General features: G+C 49.6%; 1 protein-coding gene across 2 annotated transcripts; it reads right to left on the reverse strand.

Annotated features, from left to right (window-relative positions):
* Positions 1 to 329: 329 nt before the first annotated feature.
* On the reverse strand, positions 330 to 20,696 carry Pdia4 (protein disulfide isomerase family A member 4). Of its 2 annotated transcripts, none has more exons than XM_063250683.1 (10): positions 20,507 to 20,696; positions 11,412 to 11,589; positions 9,492 to 9,697; positions 6,696 to 6,834; positions 5,790 to 5,995; positions 5,529 to 5,687; positions 3,529 to 3,680; positions 2,438 to 2,594; positions 1,892 to 2,125; positions 330 to 1,043 (listed from the first exon to the last, which is right to left on the reverse strand). In XM_063250683.1, the coding sequence occupies exons 3-10, from the start codon at positions 9,586 to 9,588 to the stop codon at positions 628 to 630; spliced, it is 1,560 nt and encodes a 519-aa protein (XP_063106753.1). In that variant the 5' UTR covers positions 9,589 to 9,697; positions 11,412 to 11,589; positions 20,507 to 20,696; the 3' UTR covers positions 330 to 627. The 2 variants fall into 2 exon arrangements, with proteins under 2 accessions (XP_063106753.1, XP_003475406.1); XM_003475358.5 differs by lacking the exon at positions 20,507 to 20,696 and adding an exon at positions 15,191 to 15,489.
* Positions 20,697 to 21,620: the final 924 nt, after the last annotated feature.

Genomic DNA, 21,620 nt, shown 5'->3' on the forward strand with positions numbered 1-21,620 from the left:
TTAAAAAATAAAAAAATAAAAAAAATTCAAAATCAAAACTAAAAAACCCCCACAAAACTGTGACAGCCCATTCCGTCCTTTCATCTTTCCTACCACTGGCCTCCCTCCAAGGTCATTTCTACACTGGTGGGGAAACATGTCGGGACACTGGGGCTGTCCGAGCCTGGTACATGGTCAGAGGTGGCGCAGTGAGGTGGTGGTGAAGGTCACCCCAGGCAGGTGCTCAGGGGTGGCACCAACAAGAGGAAAGAACCACAGCCTGAAACCCCAACAGCCACATCTTTTTAACAGTTTCTCCAATGACCATAAAATAAAAGGCAAACTCAACATGATTTGGCAAAGGTTTTTTTAAACATTAAATTAAAAAACATTCTCACATGGAAGAGATTCAACTTAGGTGCTTTGAGGAAATATTAAACAAAGTAGAAGGTTAAAAAAACAAATAAAACACCCCAAATGATAAAAATGTATCCACCATAAAAACCCAACCTAACCTGGTCATTCACGGCTATTCAGTATTCAGAGCACGAGATGACATACCAAATACAAAAATAAACAGGCAGCTGCACCGCCCCACTGTGTCAACGGCCGGCGGGGCACAGAGCCTCCCGCCCTGGGAAGCTAGCCTCAAAGCTCCTCCTTGGTCCTTCCCCACTGTGTGCTGTGCTCCTCGACGAACTTGCTCAGGTGCTCCAGGTCTCTGTCCCCACCCTCAAATTTAACTGGGTTCTTTTTGTCCCCACTGGGGGCAAAGTAGATGGTGGGGAAGCCGTCCACCTTGTAGCGGTCACTGGGGACGTCGTTGGCAGTGGCGTCCATCTTGGCGATGACCAGGCTCTTCTGGCCTTTGTACTTCTTGGCCAGGCTGGTGTAGATGGGCTCGAGCTGCTTGCAGTGCCCACACCAGGGAGCGTAGAACTCGATGAGGACATCTTTCTTGGGATCCATGACGATGGCATCAAAGGTCTTGCCCACTACCACCTTGACTGGGCCCTTGTTGTTCTTGGGCACTGGCTGGGATTTGATGACAGGCTTCAGTTTTCCTGCCAAGAAAAGCAGGGAGAGGAGGGGGTGTCAGTGCTGGAAAGCCTGGGGCCTGGTGGCTCCTCTGGGAAGTGTGACAGCTGAGGGGAACAGCGTGGCCTGCCCTCAGAGAAGGGGCTCATCCCAGCCATGGGCACTGTCATGGCTAATTCACATCTTCTACCCTTCCTGGTGCCCGCAAGCCAGAGAGGTGGGAGCTGATCAGCAGGCACCGTGACGTGCTACCAGGTTTTCTACAAACATGGAACTGATTTCCATCTCGAAGGCCTATTTTAAGGATGTGGTCATGCACGCCTATGATCTCAGCACCTGGAAGGCTGTGCAGCAGGAGAATCACAAGGTGGCATGCAGCTCCGAGTGAAGACCTATGGCTCAATCCCCGATACCAGAACAAAACAAAACACAAAACACCGCACAACAAAAAAGCTTTCTCAAGACAAGACCTGGGATTCTTTGTGTCACCCCGCCCGGCAGCATGGAGGCCCTGTAGCAGCAAGCTAGGCCCTCTGCGCTCTCCCCAACTCCACCCTGTATCTAAGCAGCATTAGCAGCTGTCCCTCCCTCTCCACACTCTGCTCTAATCCTTACTTTAACTTCTTGAGGCTGACACTAACTAAACCCTAAGCTGGACCCCAAATCTTGTTCTGCTTTCAAATGAGGCAAAGGAATTGCCAAAAGGAAAAGACAAAACCCAAGATAAGCACATGAATGTCCCAAAACTTCTCAGCTGTCTTATGTGACATTCAGGGACAGAAGTCAGAGTGACTAGAAGTGGGGCCAGGCTGCCTAATGCCCCCGGCCTGCCAAGGTGCTGGCTCCAGCAAGCAGAGCTCCCAACTTCACTCACCCTTTTTGAAAGCTGTGACGAAATCCCGGAGGGCGTCAGCATCAAACTCCTGGGGCTCCATGGCGAACTTGTGCCCGCCCTCATCCAGGATGGCCGCATTGATGTCCTCGCCGCTCTCGCTGAGCCCCAGGTCCTTCACCTCTGTGGCATAGTCCTCCTCGTCGGCAATAGCGAAAGTGTACTCAGGGAAGTCCTTTGCCACCTCTAGGACCTTGCTCCGCCAGAACTGAGTGGCTGGAAGGTACCAAGCACTGTGAGCAGAGCTTAGGCCCCAGGGTGGGGTTCAAGGGGTGCTGCTGACCTCTGCTGATGCACCAGGCCTGGACAAACTAGGGAAGAAAGCCCTGCGGATGGCACCCTGCCTAGAGTGGAGGCTGGGCTGGTCCTGCTCCACAGCCTCATCTGTGAGGGCCTGGGCTCCATCCTAAGCTGCTCTCTTGCATGAAGGGGAAGAGGAAAGGGTGGGAAATAACCCTGACACCCTAGCAACCACTGACCTTTGGCAGGACCCTAAATGCGCAACCCCAGCTGTCCCAGCCCCCTCACCAGTACGGTAGTCAAAGCTGAAGTCCACAGTATAGTAGACAACCACCAGGGGGCGCTTGGTGTAACGCTTGGCATCGTTGGAGGTCTTGCGGTGGCCCACCAAGGGCAAAGCATGCTTCACGACGTGGTCCTTGATGGCCGAAGCTGGGGTGGAACCCTGTGCCAGAGAGGGCGCAGGTGACAGTGGGCCTGATACAGAGGTAATTATGCAGTTGACGTGTCTCACAATCGCTGCTGTCACTGAAGGCAATGGAGACAGGCTGCCAACTCTCATGAGCGCCTCCCAGCTGCTCCTGGCTTCAAAGGGGTTGAAGACCCTCTAGAGTCCACTGCCAGTCACTCAGCCATCCCTGGGCACACATATCACATGGGGCCCTCCTTCACCAGAACCCCTCTGTGGACCCCAAGTCTGAGTCTTTGACAAAAGGAACCGGAGGAAGGAATTACAGCAGCCATGCAAGTTCAGAGAAGAGGAGTTCCAAGCCCATACTGAGAGCAGATGGGGCAGACTGGAGCCCAGAATGAAGGACCAGAAGATGGGGACAGAAAGAGTGCTGTGAGCTCTATGCTAGCACTCAAAACTCCCACCCCACTTTAGCCCTCACAAGTCCCCAGCCTGAACAGCAAGAGCCATGGTGCTCCAGGGCAGCTGGGCACACAGGGTCACCTGCACTGTCATCCAGCTTTGCTGCATAAGTTAGCACCACAATCCTTCCAGACTCGAGCCTATTCGCTGGAGCCCTCCCAATGCTGAGCTGGGCCAGGGGACCCATGTACCCTTCTAGAACTACATGTCACATGGATGGTCATACAAGGCAGGAGTGCCTGAGCGGATTCGATGCAAACAAAGGCCAAATACATGAACAACAGCTTCAAACAGGGACCCAAAAAGAAGCCAAGCCTGGTGCTGGCTGCCCAGAGGGACAAGAGCCAAGGACCAAAGGCCTCAGGACCTGCCAGGTATGCAGTTCCAACCCCATTCCTCCTGGAAACAGACACTGCCACAGGCTGGCTATGCTCCCGCCATTTGCTTCAAGGCAGTGGCAGTGGGGACAGGCTGTGGCCCACAAGGTCCCAAGCTGTCTACTCACCTGTACGTCCAGCACGTGGTGCTGGGCCTCGTACTTAGACTGAAACTTCTCAGGCTGCATGACAACCAGCTTCCCTGGGGACACCTTCAGGAACTTAGTAATTTCAGTGTTGAAAGTATGGTAGAATTTGTAATCTTCTCGCAGGTTGTTAGCTGGCGAGTTAACAGAGAGGTGAAATGCAGTTTGTTCAAGCAGTTATGACTGAGGTCCACCTCATTGCCCACGCAGAGAACTGGACCTACTGGGTGACTTCTACGGGAAGCACCAGAGACTATCATCAGAGGGGGTCACCACTGAACACTCAGCACAGGGCAGAGCCCTGACCCTGCGTCCTGGGGTTTGTCAGAACAAGACCGACCAAATATTCACAGAAAACTCAGCACCAGTTTGTCAGGAGCGGCCATAAACTGCTGTCCCCAGTGATGTGCAGCATATGGTTAGGAGGCTAACACACGTCACGGAGGACACCTAAGCATAGCGTGTCCCTTATCCTTATGTCAAGTTTTCGTAGCTGGTCCCCTCTTGGGGGTTTGATTCTCCTCAGCAAGCTTCCTGTTAACTCATTAAGAATGGATGACAAACAGCAAGGCACAGGGACACAGTTGTCCCGCCAGCACTAAGGAGGCTGAGTTTGTGGCCAGTCTGGGATATACACTCAGATCTGTGTCCAAACAAACATGACAAGACCACCCCACACAAAGAGATGACAAGGTCACCTACACAGTGAAGCCCAAGGAAATGGGCTGCATTTAGCTGTGCTCTTAAATTTCATCACAGCTTTAATCTGCACCAGACTACACAGTCATCACTATGCCACACAGCAGTCAGTGGCTAAGTGGCAAGCAGCACATTTAAAAGCTGCTAATGAACGCTAAAACATGACCACTGGTAGCTCACTTCTCAGAAAGTAGGACCAGCACTCTCAGGCTGCCCACCCACCACGACTTCCTGGAGAAGCAAAGACCACCCCTTAGATATCGTTCACCATGCTGGAGTCTGGATGCTAGTTACTAGGAGAGCCAGGACTGGAACCCGGGCCTGCCTCAGGCCTTTGATCTACAGAAGAGGACTTGGACAGCTCTCTTCCAATGCAGAACAATTACCCCCACACTAGTTAAGCCAGGCTGTCTCCATGTACTGACATATGCCGCTGGCTAAACCGATGGCTAAGCTATTTCCTTCTCGATTCAACTGGCTCTAAGCAATGTAAATAGGACTAGGTGAGGTAATGATGTGTTATCTTTAAGGGCAGCCGTCAGCTTTCTGTTTCCTCTCTTCCTGTCTCCCTAAAAACAGTTGAGCACAGCAGGATGGCAGAGCCACGTAACTCCAGGAATGTCAACTGGATTCAAATCTCAAGATGAGAGACTATGACCTCTCAAGGCACAAAAGACAACATTATCAGAAAGTGCGGTAACAGCCTCCTAAACATTTAAATACTACCCCAACTGAGTTACACAGATTGGTCTTTCTGCATACTACAGAGGTGCCCTTTGGCCTCCTAGCTAAGCCTAGCTCACAGACTCATGTAATTTCCACCATTCTCACCATCACTCATCCTCAAACCACTCCCTTAACAAATTCTGGGGGAGGCTCTGGGTCATGGCCTCCACCTGGACTGGAATCAGGACCCCCTGGCTACCTAACTATAAATACATCTTAGTGTGTCTATTTTTACTGTGAGTTATACTGGAGATGGTAGTTGGAATTAACTCGATGGAATTCCAATAACCTTTCAATGGAATTACAAATATAAACTTTCCAGACTGTGAGGAAGACAGGAAGAAGGATTACAACATTTGGATCATAATACTGATCCGAGGTCAGAACAGCTGGCTAAGTGGGCCCCCACTGCACCTCCTCTCAGAGGGCAGGGAAGATGGCATAGCTGGCCTTGCCCACTCACCATCCAGGACCCTGGCCTCAACTCCAGGGTACAAAAAGTTGCCTTCCACAGATACCCCAGGATACTTCCAGTGCCACCCACAGCCAGCACCTACCTGCATCCTGATACTGTTGGTAGGCAGGGTCACTGTCCCCCTGGAAGACCCCAATGATAATGACATCATCCCCATCCTTCAGGAAATCCTGGACTTGCTTCAGGCTCTGAATCTCCTTGGAGGGAGGCCCCGACTGCTCGATCATGTAGTCCACGATGCCTGGGAGCACAATGCAGGCCTGAGAAGGGGCCTGGGGCCAACCTGCCACCTACCCCGCAGGCACCACCATTCTGTATGGTGGCAGGGCAGACTGCTGCCTACCGTATTTCTCCCGGGGACCATTGTAGTCGAAAGACCTTCCCTTGCGAAAGATTTTCAAGGTGGGGTAGCCGGAGACATCGAACCTCTTAGCCAGGTCAGTCTCTGCAGTGGCGTCAACCTTGGCCAGAGGGATGGGAGGAGAGCGCTTGCTCAGTTCCTTGGCCGCCTTCTCATACTCAGGTGCCAGCTTCTTGCAGTGCCCGCACCTGCCGGGAGGAAGCCGGCTCTGTCAGGGCCTGGTCCCGAGGTGGACACGTCCCCAGTCCAGCAAACCTGGGAATGCTGTCTTGGAGACAGCAGTGGGCTGGGATCCTTGTGAGGACCAGCAGGACAGTGGGCTCACTCTGCCACACTCATCCTTGGGTGGTGTGCACATGTGCACACTCATGTACCTTTATCTGTGAAGACAGGAGCATCAAGGACTGGGGCCCAGGATAAGAGTGGGAAAGGCCAGGATAGAGAAAATGATAAGGAAGAGGATTTCCTTGGTCAGAGTGCTGGCTTCTGAGAGGCAGCAACAGCTTTCTGTTTGGCCTGACACCAAACAGCACCATAGTTATGTCCTGGGAGGCCCCACCAGAGTGGCTGCTGTCCCACCTCATTAACTTCCCCTGTGTGGGTCACACGCCCACTTCACGAGGCCAGATGACAGCAGCCACTCAGGCCCTCAAGCTTTAGGACCCTAATAGAGAAGCCAGCTTTACTTTCTCCTGCTCCTTCTGGCACTTTCTTCTCCCCCATCCCAAGAAAGGACACTCTGCTCCCTTGCGCTCCCACTGCCCTGGTGGTGCTTCTCAATCACTCCCCCTCCAGAAGACTGGGCGCCTCGAGCTCACCCCGTGCCCACTGCACTGTGCACCTGCCACCTCCACTCAGGCCTGGTGACACAGAACTCACCCATCTTACCATGGGGCATAAAACTCCACCAGGATGATGTCAGCGTCATTTACAACCTCGTCAAAGTTCTCCTTAGTCAACACCAGCGTGACTTCAGGTGGAGGTGTCCAGTCTGGCTGGGAGACTTCCCTGACCTTGGCAATGATTTCTGGAAGAAGCAAACAAGACTGAGCACATGGAGACCTGGCTGGCAGGTTCTTAAGGCTAGGGGCTGCTCCACAAGCTGGGGAGGAGGGAAGTCAAGATCACAGTACCGCAGAAAATGTGTGAGTTCCTAAACTCCAACTGTGACACTAGCCAGGTCTGGGCAGCCTTTTGTTTTGTTCTGAGGTACTGGCAATCAAATCCAGCCGTCAAACTCTGTCCCAACCCTTTTAATTTTCTGAGATAGGATGGTGCTAAGTTGCCCAGGCTAAACAGCAATTCTGCCTCAGCCTCCCACAGAGCTGGGATTGTACCCATCACGGTTAAGAGGACAAGGGCTGGAAAGGCTGCCATTTCCAATGACAACCTGTGGCATTTCCCCTGGCCAGTGGCCATCTCTAGACGGTGAAAGACCGACCTGACAGTTGCCACTCACTAGTTTTGATATTATGTCAATCAATATAACTTGGGATACCCTTTAACATGGAACAGATTACATATGTACCTAATCATAAGCACTTAACTCCAGCCTACTCCAGGCAGCAGAAAATGTGCACAAAAGTGCAGGAAAATACAAAAGAGAAGCAGTAGCTCCCACCACTCAGGTTGCAGGGGCTTCACCTGGGAAGGTTTTACAACCTGCCCATCCCAGAGAGAGCCCACAACTGAGGGAACACGAGAATGAGAATAGCATCTTAAGGAGCTCGCAGGGCTGCAGAAGTGGCTCCCTGACTGAGCGTTTGCCTTGTGTGCCTGAGGCCCGAGGTTCCATTAGCAGCAAAAGACAAAAACAAGTCTCTCTCAGATCCAAAACTCACACCAAGTGCTTCTTAGCGCAGCTGCAAAGCCCCTTCCTCAGGGCATTGTCTGAGAACTGCAAACTGAAGGGTGCACAGGGCACCTTATGCTACCCCCAGCATGGCTCCTGCTGCAAACACCTGGTGGCTGGATCCACTTTACCTGGGGAGGCCCAATTACTACACCATACATGTAGGATGGGGGAGGGGAGAGAGCAGCTTCCAAAACAGGCTGGGCCCAGGTGCCAAACAAACACCCATTTGCTTTCAAAGACATTCGCGCCTTTTGACTTGTCTTTAGGGCTAGTTCCCGATGGACTGATACAGCAAAACCATTTACTAAACACAGGGGCAGAATGTGTTTATGAAGCTAACAGCTGTGTAATTAGAAAAATTATTCACACACACACAAATTTGTTCCTTTCCTCTGTAAACAAAGTATTTCTTAAGACTACAGAGGAAACTTCCTTTCACAGTTGCCTTCCTAGAGGGGAGCTGGGTGCACTGGGGCTGGGGGAGAAAGACCATCCATCAATCTACCCTTCACATCAGGAAGTGTCACCTGGCCATCAGAAACAGAAGGGACTGTGAGATTCAGTACCAGTGAGGTGCTTGGTCTCATGGAGATGGAGAAGAGATTCAAACAGATTCGGAGATCATCCAGCTGACCTCAAGAGCCCAGCAAAAGGAAGGCATTGCCCCAGGACATGACCCTCTTCCATGGCTGTATCATAGCTCGGTGCAGTGGCACATCTGTACTTGAGTACTGAAGAAGGCTGAGGCAGGAGGGTGTCAAGTTTGATTTCTGCCTGGGCAACTTAGTAAGATTCTACCTTAAAAACTTAGCAGTGTGTGTGTCTCAGTGGTAGAGTCCTCTGGGTTAGATCCCCAGGCCAGGAAGCAAGGGAGATGCGAATCCACTCAATGTTCTTTCCCACAATTCCATGCTGCAAAAAGAATGTGCAGCTTCCTCTCTTTGCAACCCTGCCCTGTACTGGGGTTCAAACCCAGGGTCTTTACACTGAGCTTTATTTATCCCACCTCTTTCCTGCTTTTTAAAAAAGATGGTCTTTCGGGGCTGAGGATTTAGCTCAGCGGCATAAGTGCCTGCCTTGCAAGCAGGCAGTCGTGAGTTCGATCCCTGGTACCGATAAAAAAGAAAAAGACAAAAAAAAAAGAAGATGGTCTTTCTGCACAGTACAGGCTGGTACTCAAACTCATGGCGGTCTTCTAGCCTTTTCTCCCCAGTGTTGGTCTTATAGGTGTGTGCCTCCACACCTTTACAGTTTTGAGACAGGATCTTACCAAATCACTAAAATGCCTAGTTGGGCTCAAATTTGCAATCGTCCTGCCTCAATCTCCTGGAGTGTTGAATTGCACATGTGCCTTTTTCACCATTTTTAAACTCATTAAAAATTTTTCTGTTTTTTTTCTTGAGCCAGGGTTTCGCTATACAGTTCAGGCTGACCTTGAACTCACTTTGCAGCCCAAGGTGGCCTTGAACTCATGGCAATCCTCTTGCCTTAGCCTCCTGAGAGTTGGAATTACCCTAACTTGAAACTTGAGACTCTAGGTTGAGGCCCAGCAGTCCATCTGAGCCCTCCAGACACACACCAAGCACTAAGCACCCTGCTCAGGTGTACATCAGGAACTGTGCTCTGATAGCCTTTCTTACAGTCCTGACCGAGGTCCAGTGCCCGCTGGATGTCAGGACACCCTGCCCCAGTGCAACAGATGCTGTGCTTGTAGTGGGGCCATCACCTTTCTTTCCCTTCTCTCTGTCACTTAGGACCGCTCCCTGACTTTCACTCCTGGGGAGGAGGCGCTGGGCCCTGGTGCTCCCAACCTCCCAGGCACAGCTCACCTTCCTGGGTCCTGGAGCCCTCATAGTCAACAGCCTGGCCTTTCTTCAGGAGCTTGATGGTGGGATAGCCGCTCACATCAAACCTGCTGGCCAACATGGATGCCGAGGTGGCATCTATCTTAGCCACAGGAATTGGGGGGTCATTATCCTTCAGCGTGCTGGCAATTTTCTCATACTCTGGAGCAAACTGCTTGCAATGTCCGCACCTAAAAATTTGATTCAGGGAAGGAGAAACGGGTTAACTGCATCCATGGAGATTTAACGCCATCGAAACAAGCAGCTCTGGAGTTAAGCAGGCCTACATGTGAACTCCAGCTCCAGTTAGACAAAGCCTTCCAACTTTTTAACTTGTACAGACTGTTTTCCCGTCATTAGAATCTCTCAGTGCTGCAAGCAACTATTTACGTAGCGTGTATGTGAGGTCAGGGATTGGACAGGATACAGGGATGATTTCAGGCATACTGATGGCTGGGTGTGCACATCACACACAACACTACTGCCTAGAAGAACTTCAGCATCTAGTGACTCTGACATCCAGGGGGATGGAAGAGGCTGGAATGGACCCACCTTGGACACTGGACCCCAAGGAAAGGACACATAAACCTGCTAAAGCTGGGCCACAATCATTTCCAAGGGATCTGTGAGGCCATGATTCTTTACTCTCACTCTGAGTACACATGTAGGTGTCTGAGGCCACCTGGCCACTTCCAAGGACATCAGCTACTACTGCTGATCTGCAGCAGGTTGATGCATGGGCGGATGGGTCAGGGAGGAGGCAGAAGTATGGTGCTTGCCCAGAACGTGAAGCCCTGGGCATTGACATGTCACACTGCACCTAACAAAAACGCTTACTACAAATGAGTTAATAAATATTTTCAGAAACTTTTCCATTTTCATTTTTATGTAGTAAATGCTAATAAACATGACACAAAAAGCTCTTTGGGGTCTTCAGTTTAAGAGTGTTAAGAGGATCTTGTGCTGGGCATGGTGGCTCACACCTGTAATCCCAGCACTCAAAGGGTTGAGAACGGAGGATCACAGCAAGTTTGAGGCCAGCCTGGGCTACATAGTGAGTTCAAGGCCGGTCTGAACTTCACAGCAAGACCTTGTCTCAAAAAACCAAATAAATTTTAAAAAATTAAAATAAAAAAGGAGGGTCTGGGGCCCGGGGTTCAGCTCAGTGGCGTAAGTGCTTGCTTGGCAAATTCGAGGCTGTGAGTTCAATCCCCAGTACAAAAAAAAAAAGAGGATCTTAACCAAGAAAGCATAAAATCTGCTGATCAACAAAATAGGAGGGAGGGATGGGTATGTAGCTCACTGGAATAGTACTTGCTTAGCAAGCCTGAAGCCTTAAGTTCAAACCCCAGCATTGCAAGAAATTAAAAATAGTGATAAACTCGGCCAAACCAAAGCACTTCTCATCTACAAGATACAAATTAGGAATGAAGTGATAGCCTCATAGACCTATTGAAAACATTACTTGGATGTTTTTGCATCAAACCCTTGCTCTGTACTTAAAACAGGTGCCAGGCAAGTGACAAAAGCAGACCCTGACCATTCTGCGCCAGAAATAAAATGCAGAGAAAAGAGAAGAAAGCAGCAGGAGTGGGGGGATGGGGAGGGTCACCAGGGGCCATATGTGGGATGAGACAGGGAAAGAGTACATGTGTCCCCCTGGCGGGACATGTACAAAAAGACCATCCTGGGTCAACAGGTGGTACTTCGGGCAGTGAGCCCCGGCCTGCTTGGCAATGAGAGGAAACCACCTTCCAAAAGGCTGGCTCAAGGTCGCCTCGTGCCAGCTGGTGGGACGACGGATCCCAGCTCCTAGCAACCCTCACCAGGAGCTGAGCTGCTGAGCCAGACCCTCCCACTGATCAGAGGTGGTCCAGCCGTGGGGGCCGGAATGTGCATCCTCACCATGGCGCATAGAACTCTAGGAGCACTGTGTCCTTGTCAGCCACAAAGCTATCAAAGTTGGCATCAGTTAAGACTAAGACGCCGTTTTCTTCCTTCACTTCCAAGTCTTCCTCCTCCTCGTCATCATCATCCTCTTCCTCATCTTCATCCTCAATGGCGTTTTCCCTATCAGGAGAATCTGAGAGGAAAATACCAGACTAGTGAGGAAACTGGACACTCTGCCTTGGAAACTTTCTTAGCTCCCCAGTCTCAAAACACACTGTGTATTACCCCAGAAAGTGAACGCGCTGCGTTCTGCATCAGGGACTTTAGAGTCCAAGTGCCAGGAAGAGAATGGGGGGGCAGAGTGAGCCCCCACCTGCCAGGCTGTCTGCACAGGCCGGGCCACATGAAAAGCTGCCTGGCTCCGGACGGCACGAACAGGAAAGGGGGACTCGTTCCCAGCTTTCACTCTGGAGGACTGCACACACCAAGGCTGCTTCTGAAAGGCAGCATTTCACCTCACCTTCTGAAAACAGCCCTATGTTCCATCAGCTCTTTAGAGAGAAAGACTAAAGAGGAAGGTAGAGAGTCATGTTTTACTTAGGAAATCACCTCTGAGGAACATGCAAGGTAGAAGACATTCTGAGGTTAACAACTTGAGGAATTTATGGAGCCAACATGCATCAAAAATATTCAACAAATTAAAAAAAATATTCAAGTTATACCTTGGAAACAAAGATTCTCCTTTCTCAATGCCAAAAACCGAGTACATCAAGTTTTAACTGTTAGTCCTACAGTGACCGTGCAACCCCAGCTTCCTCAACTACTGTTACAGCAGTAAACAGAACTAGCACAGTGATATGGTAATTTCATTACTCAGAAGCCAGACTCTTTCCAGGGGCCAATTACTCTTCCTGGGGCTGCTTCCCAGGAGCTCAATCACAGTAACTGCTAGTTACTGTGTGGGGGCTGTGGGTGCCCTCAGGATGGGGACCCTGGGGAACTGCAGATTCTAACAATGCCAGCGCTGGCTCTGCCGTGCCACTCCCCCAGCACACATAGCTGCTCTTGGGGTTTGGGGCAGCTCTGATCAATCACCATTAAAATCTACCAAGGTGCAAACCAATTACAAAAAGCCCACCAGAGACCCACTTGTAGCTCACAGGAGTCAACTCACCCCTCTCCCCACATCCCTTACTGCACTTCCCCATCTGCTGTCTAACACAGGCCTGTGCTGCTCCTCCACTGGAGATGGGGGGGCACTAAAACGCCCACTGCCTCCAAGTACAGAACTCAACCAACCCAGCTTTTGATTCTCCTGTCCACTGGTTACAGGCCAGACAGAGGACAGCTAGGCAGCAGGCTCCCAGGATACATAGCCTGGGAGACAGCACTGCCTCAGTGGCCCACACAGCATGGGTTTTTGTACAGCACAGGGGAAGAGGGCAGGATAAAACTCCTAATTTCTCTGCCTTCACTTCAAATTTTTCTAGACCAGTGGTATTCGGAAAATCCTGCCTGGTTTCTTGAAAGAACAGTTTGAGGCCAAACACTCATCTTGCTCTGGCTCTGTTAACTAAGTCCCATGATAACTAACCCCATCCCAGGGCTGGTGGCACCTCTATCTGCCCCTTTACACTCACATCCGACCAAACCCCTCCCAGTCATGCTAGTAGCCCACAGTCAGGGCCTGATCCTCCTGAATCCCAGGAGTTGCTGCTCTTGGGTTCTAGGGTACCTACCACTGAGAGACCAGGCTCTGCCTCAGGGACTACCCCTCAGTGGAGAGCCCCCAAGTGACTGAGGGTTCCACACACAGAAGATCTACAGCTCTGCCAGGCAAGCACAGCATGTCACACACACAAATCTTTATGTTCCTAAGGAAGCCCATGGTGATAGTCTGGGGGTCAGCTATACACACCCTTGACAGCTGGGCGCAGACAGAGATTCGAATTCACTCATGTGGGAAGATGGAAGAGAAAGAAGGCCACAGAGGGAGAAGCCATTTGGACTTAATCTGCTTTCACTAGGAAAGGAAGGAGTACTTAGCTCAATCGCACAGGTGGAAGATTTACATTTACAGTGAAGAACCCCACACCCCAGCCACACGGGAGAGTCTAGTCCAGGGTGGATTTTACAAAAAAATGTGCAAAGATTTTATGGCATGAAGCAATCTGAATGCTACTAGTGGTGGAGCCCTGCTGATCAAATGGGCCAGGTCATTCCTGAGGCAACTTATTTCTTGACACTTTACAAAGATACATTTGGACAGGTGTGGTAGCAGACACCAGTGTCTCACCACTCAGGAAGGAGGCTGAGGCAGAAGGGTCATTGCAATTTTGAAGTCAGCCTTTTCTATACAGTGAAACTCTGTCTCAAAAAATAAAACTCTTAAAGAAAAGGCATAATGACCCGGAATAGGGTCTGAAACAAATCTGTTAGACAAGTCATCTGTAATAAGTTGTGGAAAGGGGGGGTCAGAGACTGTTTCCTCTGGGGTGGTAACAGTCAAGGTTTGAGCTACACACCCTGCCAGAGGAAGGGCCCCAGGAACACTACTCTTGGTCAGGTCATCCCACAGGTTCCTGGGTTCACACAAGCAGCTACTGTTTCTCAGGAACTTCGGTGAAAGTAACTGACACACAGGACAGAGGTACTGGATGACTCTGGGAGGTCACCCACCGTGTGCCTTTCTCCCAGTCTTTTCAAGGGCACTCCCCAACCAATAGACCACTGAATCAAAACCTTTTAGCTACGTTTCACAAACCAGCCAATCATCCTAGCCCTCAAACTTCCATGTGGCTCCGCTTAATTCCACCCATGGAAAAAGAGGAAAAACTTGTTCAAAATAGATTCCGGGGACCACCTGCACATCCAGTATATTTTGGGTATTCGTATTTAAATGGGCACCTGGATAATTTGGGTAAAAGCACCCACACTTTCGGGCAGGAGCGATACCAGGCTCCTTTCGGCAGGTGTCTCTCCGAATGCTTCTTATTTCCTTTTCTGCTTAGGCAAACAGGCTTTTGAATCCGTGATCCGCACAGAAGTTACTCAATGTGTTTGAGAGAGTATAAAGTCCACACTTTTCCACCACACTAATATTGAGAAAGGTGTGTTATTTATATTGGAACGCACGCAATAGGCACAAAACTAGGGGTCAGGAAGGAGGACGGACAAACAGTTCAGACTGGGACTGCCCACCCTACTGTCTAGGAAGAGCAATTTTAACTAACATGTACTAATTTTCAAAGTTACGTTTGTAGTTCAGCGATTTCGAAGAGGAAAAAATGCAACAGCGGTGAGCAGGAACTGCAGGCTGTTCCTTCCAGAATGCAAACGGAGGCAGGGCCCATCCGCCCAGCGCCTCCGCCAGCACGGAGCAGGGGCTGACAAATGCGAAGAAATGAACCGGAGATTCCATTTGTGCAAAACTGCAAGGCAAGCCTCCCTCTCCCTGCGTATTTCTTACTCCACAGATCCCGTCTTGAAGATGCCTGCTGCCTCCGGGGCGCACCCACAATGGTCCCAGCACCCTGGCCCCTGCTCTGGGACCTGCTTCGATGCAGCGTCCCGTCGGCTGCTCTACTCTCCTGGGTGTGATCGCCTCAACTTTTAACCACTTCGGCGCTGCCTTTTCCAGGGAGACTCAGGGAAGAACCAGAGAGCCCACAAGTCGCAGCGCAAGAGGCCCCGGGCTGTTGGGGTTGCCGGCGCGTCCCTTTGCGCCCCACCACAGCCCTCGTCCCGCAAGGGCCTCTGGGGCCCCACACGGTCTGCAGCCGTGGCCCGCTCACCTTCGTCCGCCCCATCGACGCTTGCCGGGGCCAGCAGCTGCGCCAACGCCAGGAGCAGCAGCAGCAGGAAGGCTTTGCGGAGCTTCATGGCGACGGCGCAGGGGGCGACCTCAGCGCACTCCCGAAGCGCCAGAGCAGCGCGAACGCAGCTAGCCCTTCCAGGAAGTCCCGCCTGGCGATTGGCTGGGGGGGAGGGAAGGAAGCCGCGGGCCGGCCTATCCACGCGCGACGCCGGACGCTTGAGCCGCCGCCGCCTCTCGCTCTCGCGCAAACCCACCCTGCCGCCAAGGCCCTGCGCGCGCCCCTAGGCAGGGCGTTTAAAACTCCGAGCCCTAACGTGAGGTGCCCCCTTCTGATTGGCTGCGCCGCAACCACCAATCAGCGGGTGCCACTCGGTTTGCGCCAGGCGCACAGGCCGAGAGAGGGAGCTGGGAAGAACAAAGGCGGGAGGCTGGCCCCCTTGGGGCGGGACCTGGTCCAGCTCGAGTTGCGATTGGTGGATCCGGGGAGGGGCGGGCTTCTGGGAAGGCGGGGTTGTGAGCTCTGTTTAACCCCGCCGCGGAGCCTGGCAGGAAGAACACGTGTCCTTAGTGGGTGTAAACGCAGCGCACTAGAGTTGCGGGAGGCTGTAAGGAGCACGAGGCAGTATTTAATTTTTGCAGGCTTCTTGATTTTGTTTTGTGGCTTTAGCATTTAAAAGCTTACATCTCCAGCCGGCCAGGTGGAGGCTGTATTGGTGGGCTGGGGTGGGGGTTGGAACTGGCTGAGTGTTGCTGTAAAGTAAATCAAGAACTGGGGTTGCACAATTTTGTCTGTGTCGTCAGATTCTTGTCTAAACCTTGCCTCGTTATTTATTCTTTCTGTGATTTTCTGCAAGCGAGAGAAATACTAGATAGGTACTCTAGTAGTTTATGTAGTTTTAAACACAATTCTGAGGCTTTTCTTCTTGACAGTTTTGGAGAGGAAAACGAGGTTTTAAGTTAGAAAAGAAGCCTGTGGCATTAGGGCTTGAGACTTCAAACACCTGGAGATCAGTATGTTTCCCAAGTTACTGAAAACAAATAGGGCAATAAATAAACAGAACTTAAGAGTTCAGTTATGTTTTCTCACACCTGCAGATTGAGAAAAAAGAAAGCAGACGACTCACATTAGCAATTAAGAAACTAATACATTTTCATTGAAATCTTATAACTCAACAATTATCTTGGAAGGCGGCAAGATCATTATGCAAGTATCCTTAACTCCAGAGTTCACACGAATTGATTTGTTGGTGTTCCATTAATATAGGCCATCAAATAGTTCAATGTCATTTTAAATAACTCTTCAACAAGACTTGAGTCCAGCTGGAATTTTTATCTTTCTTGGTAGTTCCCTATGCATCTGTAGTAAACAAGAATGAAAGCCCTGTTTTCCCAGATGTGGGACAAATACAAGCAATTTCACAAAAGCCCTTTGTTGATACAGGTAAGAAAGGACACTTGTCAAAGTACAATATAGGGGCTGGGGAGATGCCAGGTTGTGTGTTTGATCCCTGGTACAAAAAAAAAAGTAATGTATCTGTACACATATACACTTGTGAAATTAATGTTTTACATGTAGTTTAGAGGGTGGTGATTGAAATTCATTCATCAGCCAAACATGACCGTATCACAATGGGAAGCATGCTGTTCTTCCTGTCTCAATCTCATCAAATCTGGTTTTGGGAAAGCAAGGCCAGAAGCCTGCTGGGACCAGAGGGAGAAAGCACTTCCGGGATTTTCTCCAAAATCTCCATAATTGCTTGTAACTTAAAAAGGTTGATGTTAAGCCACCCCAGCACTTGGATCCCAGTTTGGCGATTCATTCATATAAAAGAACTTTGCCCTGTCTTGTCCCCCAGGGTGGTCATTTAGCACTATTAGGCCAGGCTTATAGGTCTATTTGAACTTGTGTTTTCCTCTACTCCAGCACCATGATCCCTAGAGAGGAAGCCTATGGGGAATTAGTCCTCTCCATCTCACTCATCTCCAGGAAGATCTGTAACAACCCTGGCACTCATATGTGTCATCACAAGCTAAGTTTACATGGTTGGAAAAGTAAATGAAGACCAGTGAGCTGCATAGGCTGCATGCTCTGCATGTCTGAGTGTTTTGCTCAGTCCTATCTAGGAATTAAACTACATGAATGAGCTGGGCATGGTGATACATGCCTGTAATCTCAGCACTGGGGACACTGAGACAGGAGGATCATCATAGGACACCCTGGACTATATAGTGAGTTCAAGGCCAGCCTAAACTACACAATGAGACCCTGTCTCAAAAACCAAACAACACTAACAACAACAAAAGAGGATAAAACAGTTACTAGTATGTGCTGGAGAACTCAGAAATACTCCTACCTCATGCTGATTGATACACACACCCCTTTCAGAAGAAAGAAGAAAAGAATTTATTTCTGAATGGTGATTCCAGTCTGTACTCCCAGCTACTTGGGAGGCTTAGACAGGAGGATCATTTGAGTCTAGGAGTTGGAGGTCAGCCTGGGCAAAATACAGAATTGCAGGCAAAAACAACTAAAAAATACCGGAGATAACAATTTACATATAGTTTTTTTTTTTGGGGGGGGGTCAGCCTCTCAAGTACTGGGACTATAGACATGTGCCACCAACCTGGTTTACATGTAGTTTTATAGTTTATATTTTTAACTTAGTATCACATCATAATCACTTATTTTCCCATTCTATTACTTTATCTTTTGAGGGAATTTAGCTCTTTGCCCTAAAAGGCCCACCTTACATACAGAGCAAAATGAGGACCAGGTCTGTGCTTACAACTCTAGCTGGTCAGCAGCTGCCTGAGGATGCCTACTCCATTCTTTAACTCCCTCCTGTGCCAAGTAAAGATACTATACCCAAATTCTATCATCATATTTTAGAATCAATTAAGTGAACATGTGCACACTAAGCACAGGGGATATGTAGTTGTGTTAAACACCTGCCTTAGGTGTGCTCCGTGTTTATACTGTGTGATAAACATACGTGTGTCATCTCCAATTTTCTTGGAGATATTGTAAAATTACTCATGTGTTTTTAAGTGTGATAGTTAATCTTAACCATCAACTTGACTGGGTTGAGAAACAGCTAGAAACTTAGTAAAACATTGTCATGAGGTTCTAGAATGGCAGCAATGTAGAAAAGCTTTTTCTCACAATCAGGGAAACAAAGCTCTGCGATCCAGGCAACTGACCCCTACAGCCAAGAGAGAGAAAAACCTGGCTACTGCTTCAGCTGGCAGCAGACCTTGGTGGCATCCACAAGGTGCTGATTTTAGGTGCAAGGAAAATGCACAAATTCTGAGGGTAAGATGGCTTCCACCTTGATTGCAAAGGGCCTGGCTGGCCAAGCAGTGTGCCCCTGAGAGGGCAATTTGTGAAGATGTAAGGGTGAAGCTGAAGGTGCAATGGAGACCCCAGAAGTTTGGAAAAGCCAGGAACATGGGTGATCCAAGGAAAGCTGCAAAAAATGAGTAGAGAGGGTTTAAGAGAAAAGCTGTGGGAGCTGAAATCGCTGGAAGTGCCGTGGGGGTGGAATCACCCAAGCCTTTTGGAGCTTGCAACCAGATTGCTTCAGATGCTGAGCATGGAACTCTAGGACTTAATGTTTGTCCTGCTGGATGTTGGACTTGCTTAGTTTCCAATACTTTATATTCCCCTGTTTGTAACTTTTGGAATGGTAATGTTTATCTTGTGCCTTTGCATTTCAGAAATGTTTAACCTTGTTTCATTTGTACAGGGAGTTACAGTTAAAAGTTTGCCATAGATCTTGGAGGAGACTTGGGACTTGGACTGTTAAGCAATGCTAAAACTTAGGACTCTGGCAACTTTTGGAGGTGGACTAAATGTCTTTTGTATAAAGGATGTACATGAGTCCTGGGGGCCAGGGGTGGGATGTCATGGTTTATGTCTGTGTCCCCCAGGCCTCATGAGTTTGCTTCGTGCGTTTGTGATTGGTTCATTGTCTAGTGCTTACATTGGTGGTGTCAGTGCTACACCCACGTAGGGGTGGAGCCAGGATGTGATGTAATGGCAGGAAGAAAGTGTGTCTTGCTCTTTGCTGGTTCTCATTTGCTGTTTACAGCTGCCATGAAATGTGGCCTGCCATGCTACCCTGCCTCGGAGCCAACTGAGTATGGACTGAAACCTCCAAAAACTGTAAGAAATAAACCTTTCCTTTCCCAACTTGGGCTTCAGGTATTTTGTCTCAGCAATGAGTAAAAAGTAACTAAGACAAATATCCTCTGGGTATGTCTGTAAGGTGCTTTCAGAGATTATCAGCATGTAGCACAGCAAACTAATGTCCCTGACCTAAATACGGGTGACATCATGATCAGCATGTAGCACAGCAAACTGATGTCCCTGACCTAAATACAGGTCTCCAGTAGAGACCCAGACAGAACAAAAGCAAAAGAAATAGAAAGCTGCCAGCACAGGGTCTCTGTTACCGTTATCTTTGCTTCCTGGCTGCCATGAGTGAGCAGCTACTCTCCGCCACCTCTTCTGCCATGAGGTCTTTGCCTTGCCAACTTGCTAATGGAATGGAGCTGGCTGACCCGAGGCAGAAACCTCTGAAACCATAAACCAAAACAAACCTTTCCTCTTTTAAGCTGTTTTTCTCAGGAATTTTGTCACTGTGACAGAAAGCTAACACATTATTAGAAAGTCATATTGGCAGAGATTTCTGCATTTGGTCTTGTTTTGTTCCAGTAAAATGAAATTTAACCTGAAAATTGACAACGGGCTGCAAAAAGACATGACCACAATCAGAAAGAAATGACAGATTGCCAAAGATTCTTTTCAAAACTCTACACCAGAAAATCAAAACATCTCTTTCTGTAGAAATTAGCTTCTTAATAGTCTGAAAAAATGTAGGACAGAAGCTTGATTAGGCAGACAAAACTGGGAGACAACGGTGTAAATAATAACCAATTCTAGTTAGATCAGGGAAGGCTCACTATATTGCGAAGAAGGGAAGGAAGAGGAACCAGGCACTGGAACTCCCCAGGCTTCCCTCTCAATCCCTCGTAACATGGCCCGGGGAAAGGGACGCCAGGCTCTGAAACTCACTTTACTCTTCACAGAATGGACTGAGACTTCAAGGGTTCTCTTCAATCCCCCTATCCTCTAGCCTCTCTCCAAATGCAGAGTTGCAATCTTCATACTTTCCTAAAGATCAATCACTGAAATGATTGCTATCACTGCAATTTAGTAAAGTGCTTTCTTGTTTCCCCTCTGGGAATCCTTCCCCTTTCTAGCCCAGTTTTCTGTCCCCCCAGGTCCTACCTCCGAGTGCGCCCCCAGCAGACCGATCAGTCGTGGGTCCTGGGTCCACGCCAAACAGAACAGTCGGCCTTAGCTTCTCCCGCACTGCCTTTTATTCTAAGCAGATCCCTCTGCCTGGTCCTCCCCATACTGGGACCGTCCTCCGCGCCCGCGCTGGGATGTCATCGCCTGGCACCACAGAGCTATACAGCCCGCGCTCTCTGGCAACAACCAGAGAGCAGGGGAGCAGACAACCTACTCCACCGCCCACCGGTGCCCTAAGCCCCGCCTCCATGCCCGGACCCCACCCACTTGGGACTGTTGCAAGGCATCCTGGGAACGTTTCCTTCCCTGCTCCTAGACCCAGCTCCAGCACCGGGCCCACAGCGCCACCTGTAGGCGGGAAGAGCCAAGAGACTCCTGCAGCTCCCCGCAGACTTGGAAGTCTTTGGACTGGTTCAGGATCTTTCTGGTATCCGCACCCTGAAACAGCCCCAGACTTCGCAAACTCTGGCCCCTTCTTCTTTTGGAGTTACACAAGATCGCATCTATACTTGCTGTACATGTAAATTAGGAAATTTGACTGTATGTGACGCCCTTGTTTCTCAACTTCTGTTGATCCCCAGTCTCTGAAATGAAACAGTGTCATTGTGCAGCCTGTTCACTACTCTTTCCACCCCTTCACACTCACCTACTCACAACAGTGATTTTCAGCGTTTCAGGGAAATTTTGGGATCCTGCACTTTCCCATGCAAGGAACTGGAGAGGGGTGATGACAAAACTCATCTTGCAGTAGATGACACCTTAAGTAATTCTTAGTTCAATGCTGGAAGCAATACGGGCCCCAGAAATACCACAGCCATCAGGTTGCAGTACTCCAGATGCAACTCCCACATAGCTGGCATATCAGTGTCCACCAATATGGCCTCCTTCAGTGCCTTTCTTGGCCCTAATCCTAGTCTCTCTGACTGGTGGCTGTTTCCTTAGACTCCTTTCTCCCCTGACCCTAAGAGTAGTGTTTTTCCTCCATTTAACCCCTGACTTACTTTGAACGTTCACACCAGAGACATTCATGACTGCTGCCTTGGATCCTACTTCTCAAATTTGTACCAGAAGTTCTACTGGTCCCAAGAGG

The sequence above is a fragment of the Cavia porcellus genome, unplaced genomic scaffold, assembly GCF_034190915.1.
Source record: "Cavia porcellus strain 051 isolate PalLab524CR breed Dunkin Hartley unplaced genomic scaffold, mCavPor4.1 scaffold_6, whole genome shotgun sequence".
NCBI classification, from domain to species: domain Eukaryota; kingdom Metazoa; phylum Chordata; class Mammalia; order Rodentia; family Caviidae; genus Cavia; species Cavia porcellus.

Excerpts from the sequence above, each read along its gene's own strand:
- Pdia4 (XM_003475358.5), bottom strand. The coding sequence starts at position 15,278 with ATGAAGCTCCGCAAAGCCTTCCTGCTGCTGCTGCTCCTGGCGTTGGCG. Across the intron at positions 3,681-5,528 it reads CCAACAGTATCAGGATGCAG|CTAACAACCTGCGAGAAGAT; the intron begins GTAGGTGCTGGC and ends TTAACTCGCCAG. Across the intron at positions 2,595-3,528 it reads ACCACGTGCTGGACGTACAG|GGTTCCACCCCAGCTTCGGC; the intron begins GTGAGTAGACAG and ends TCTCTGGCACAG.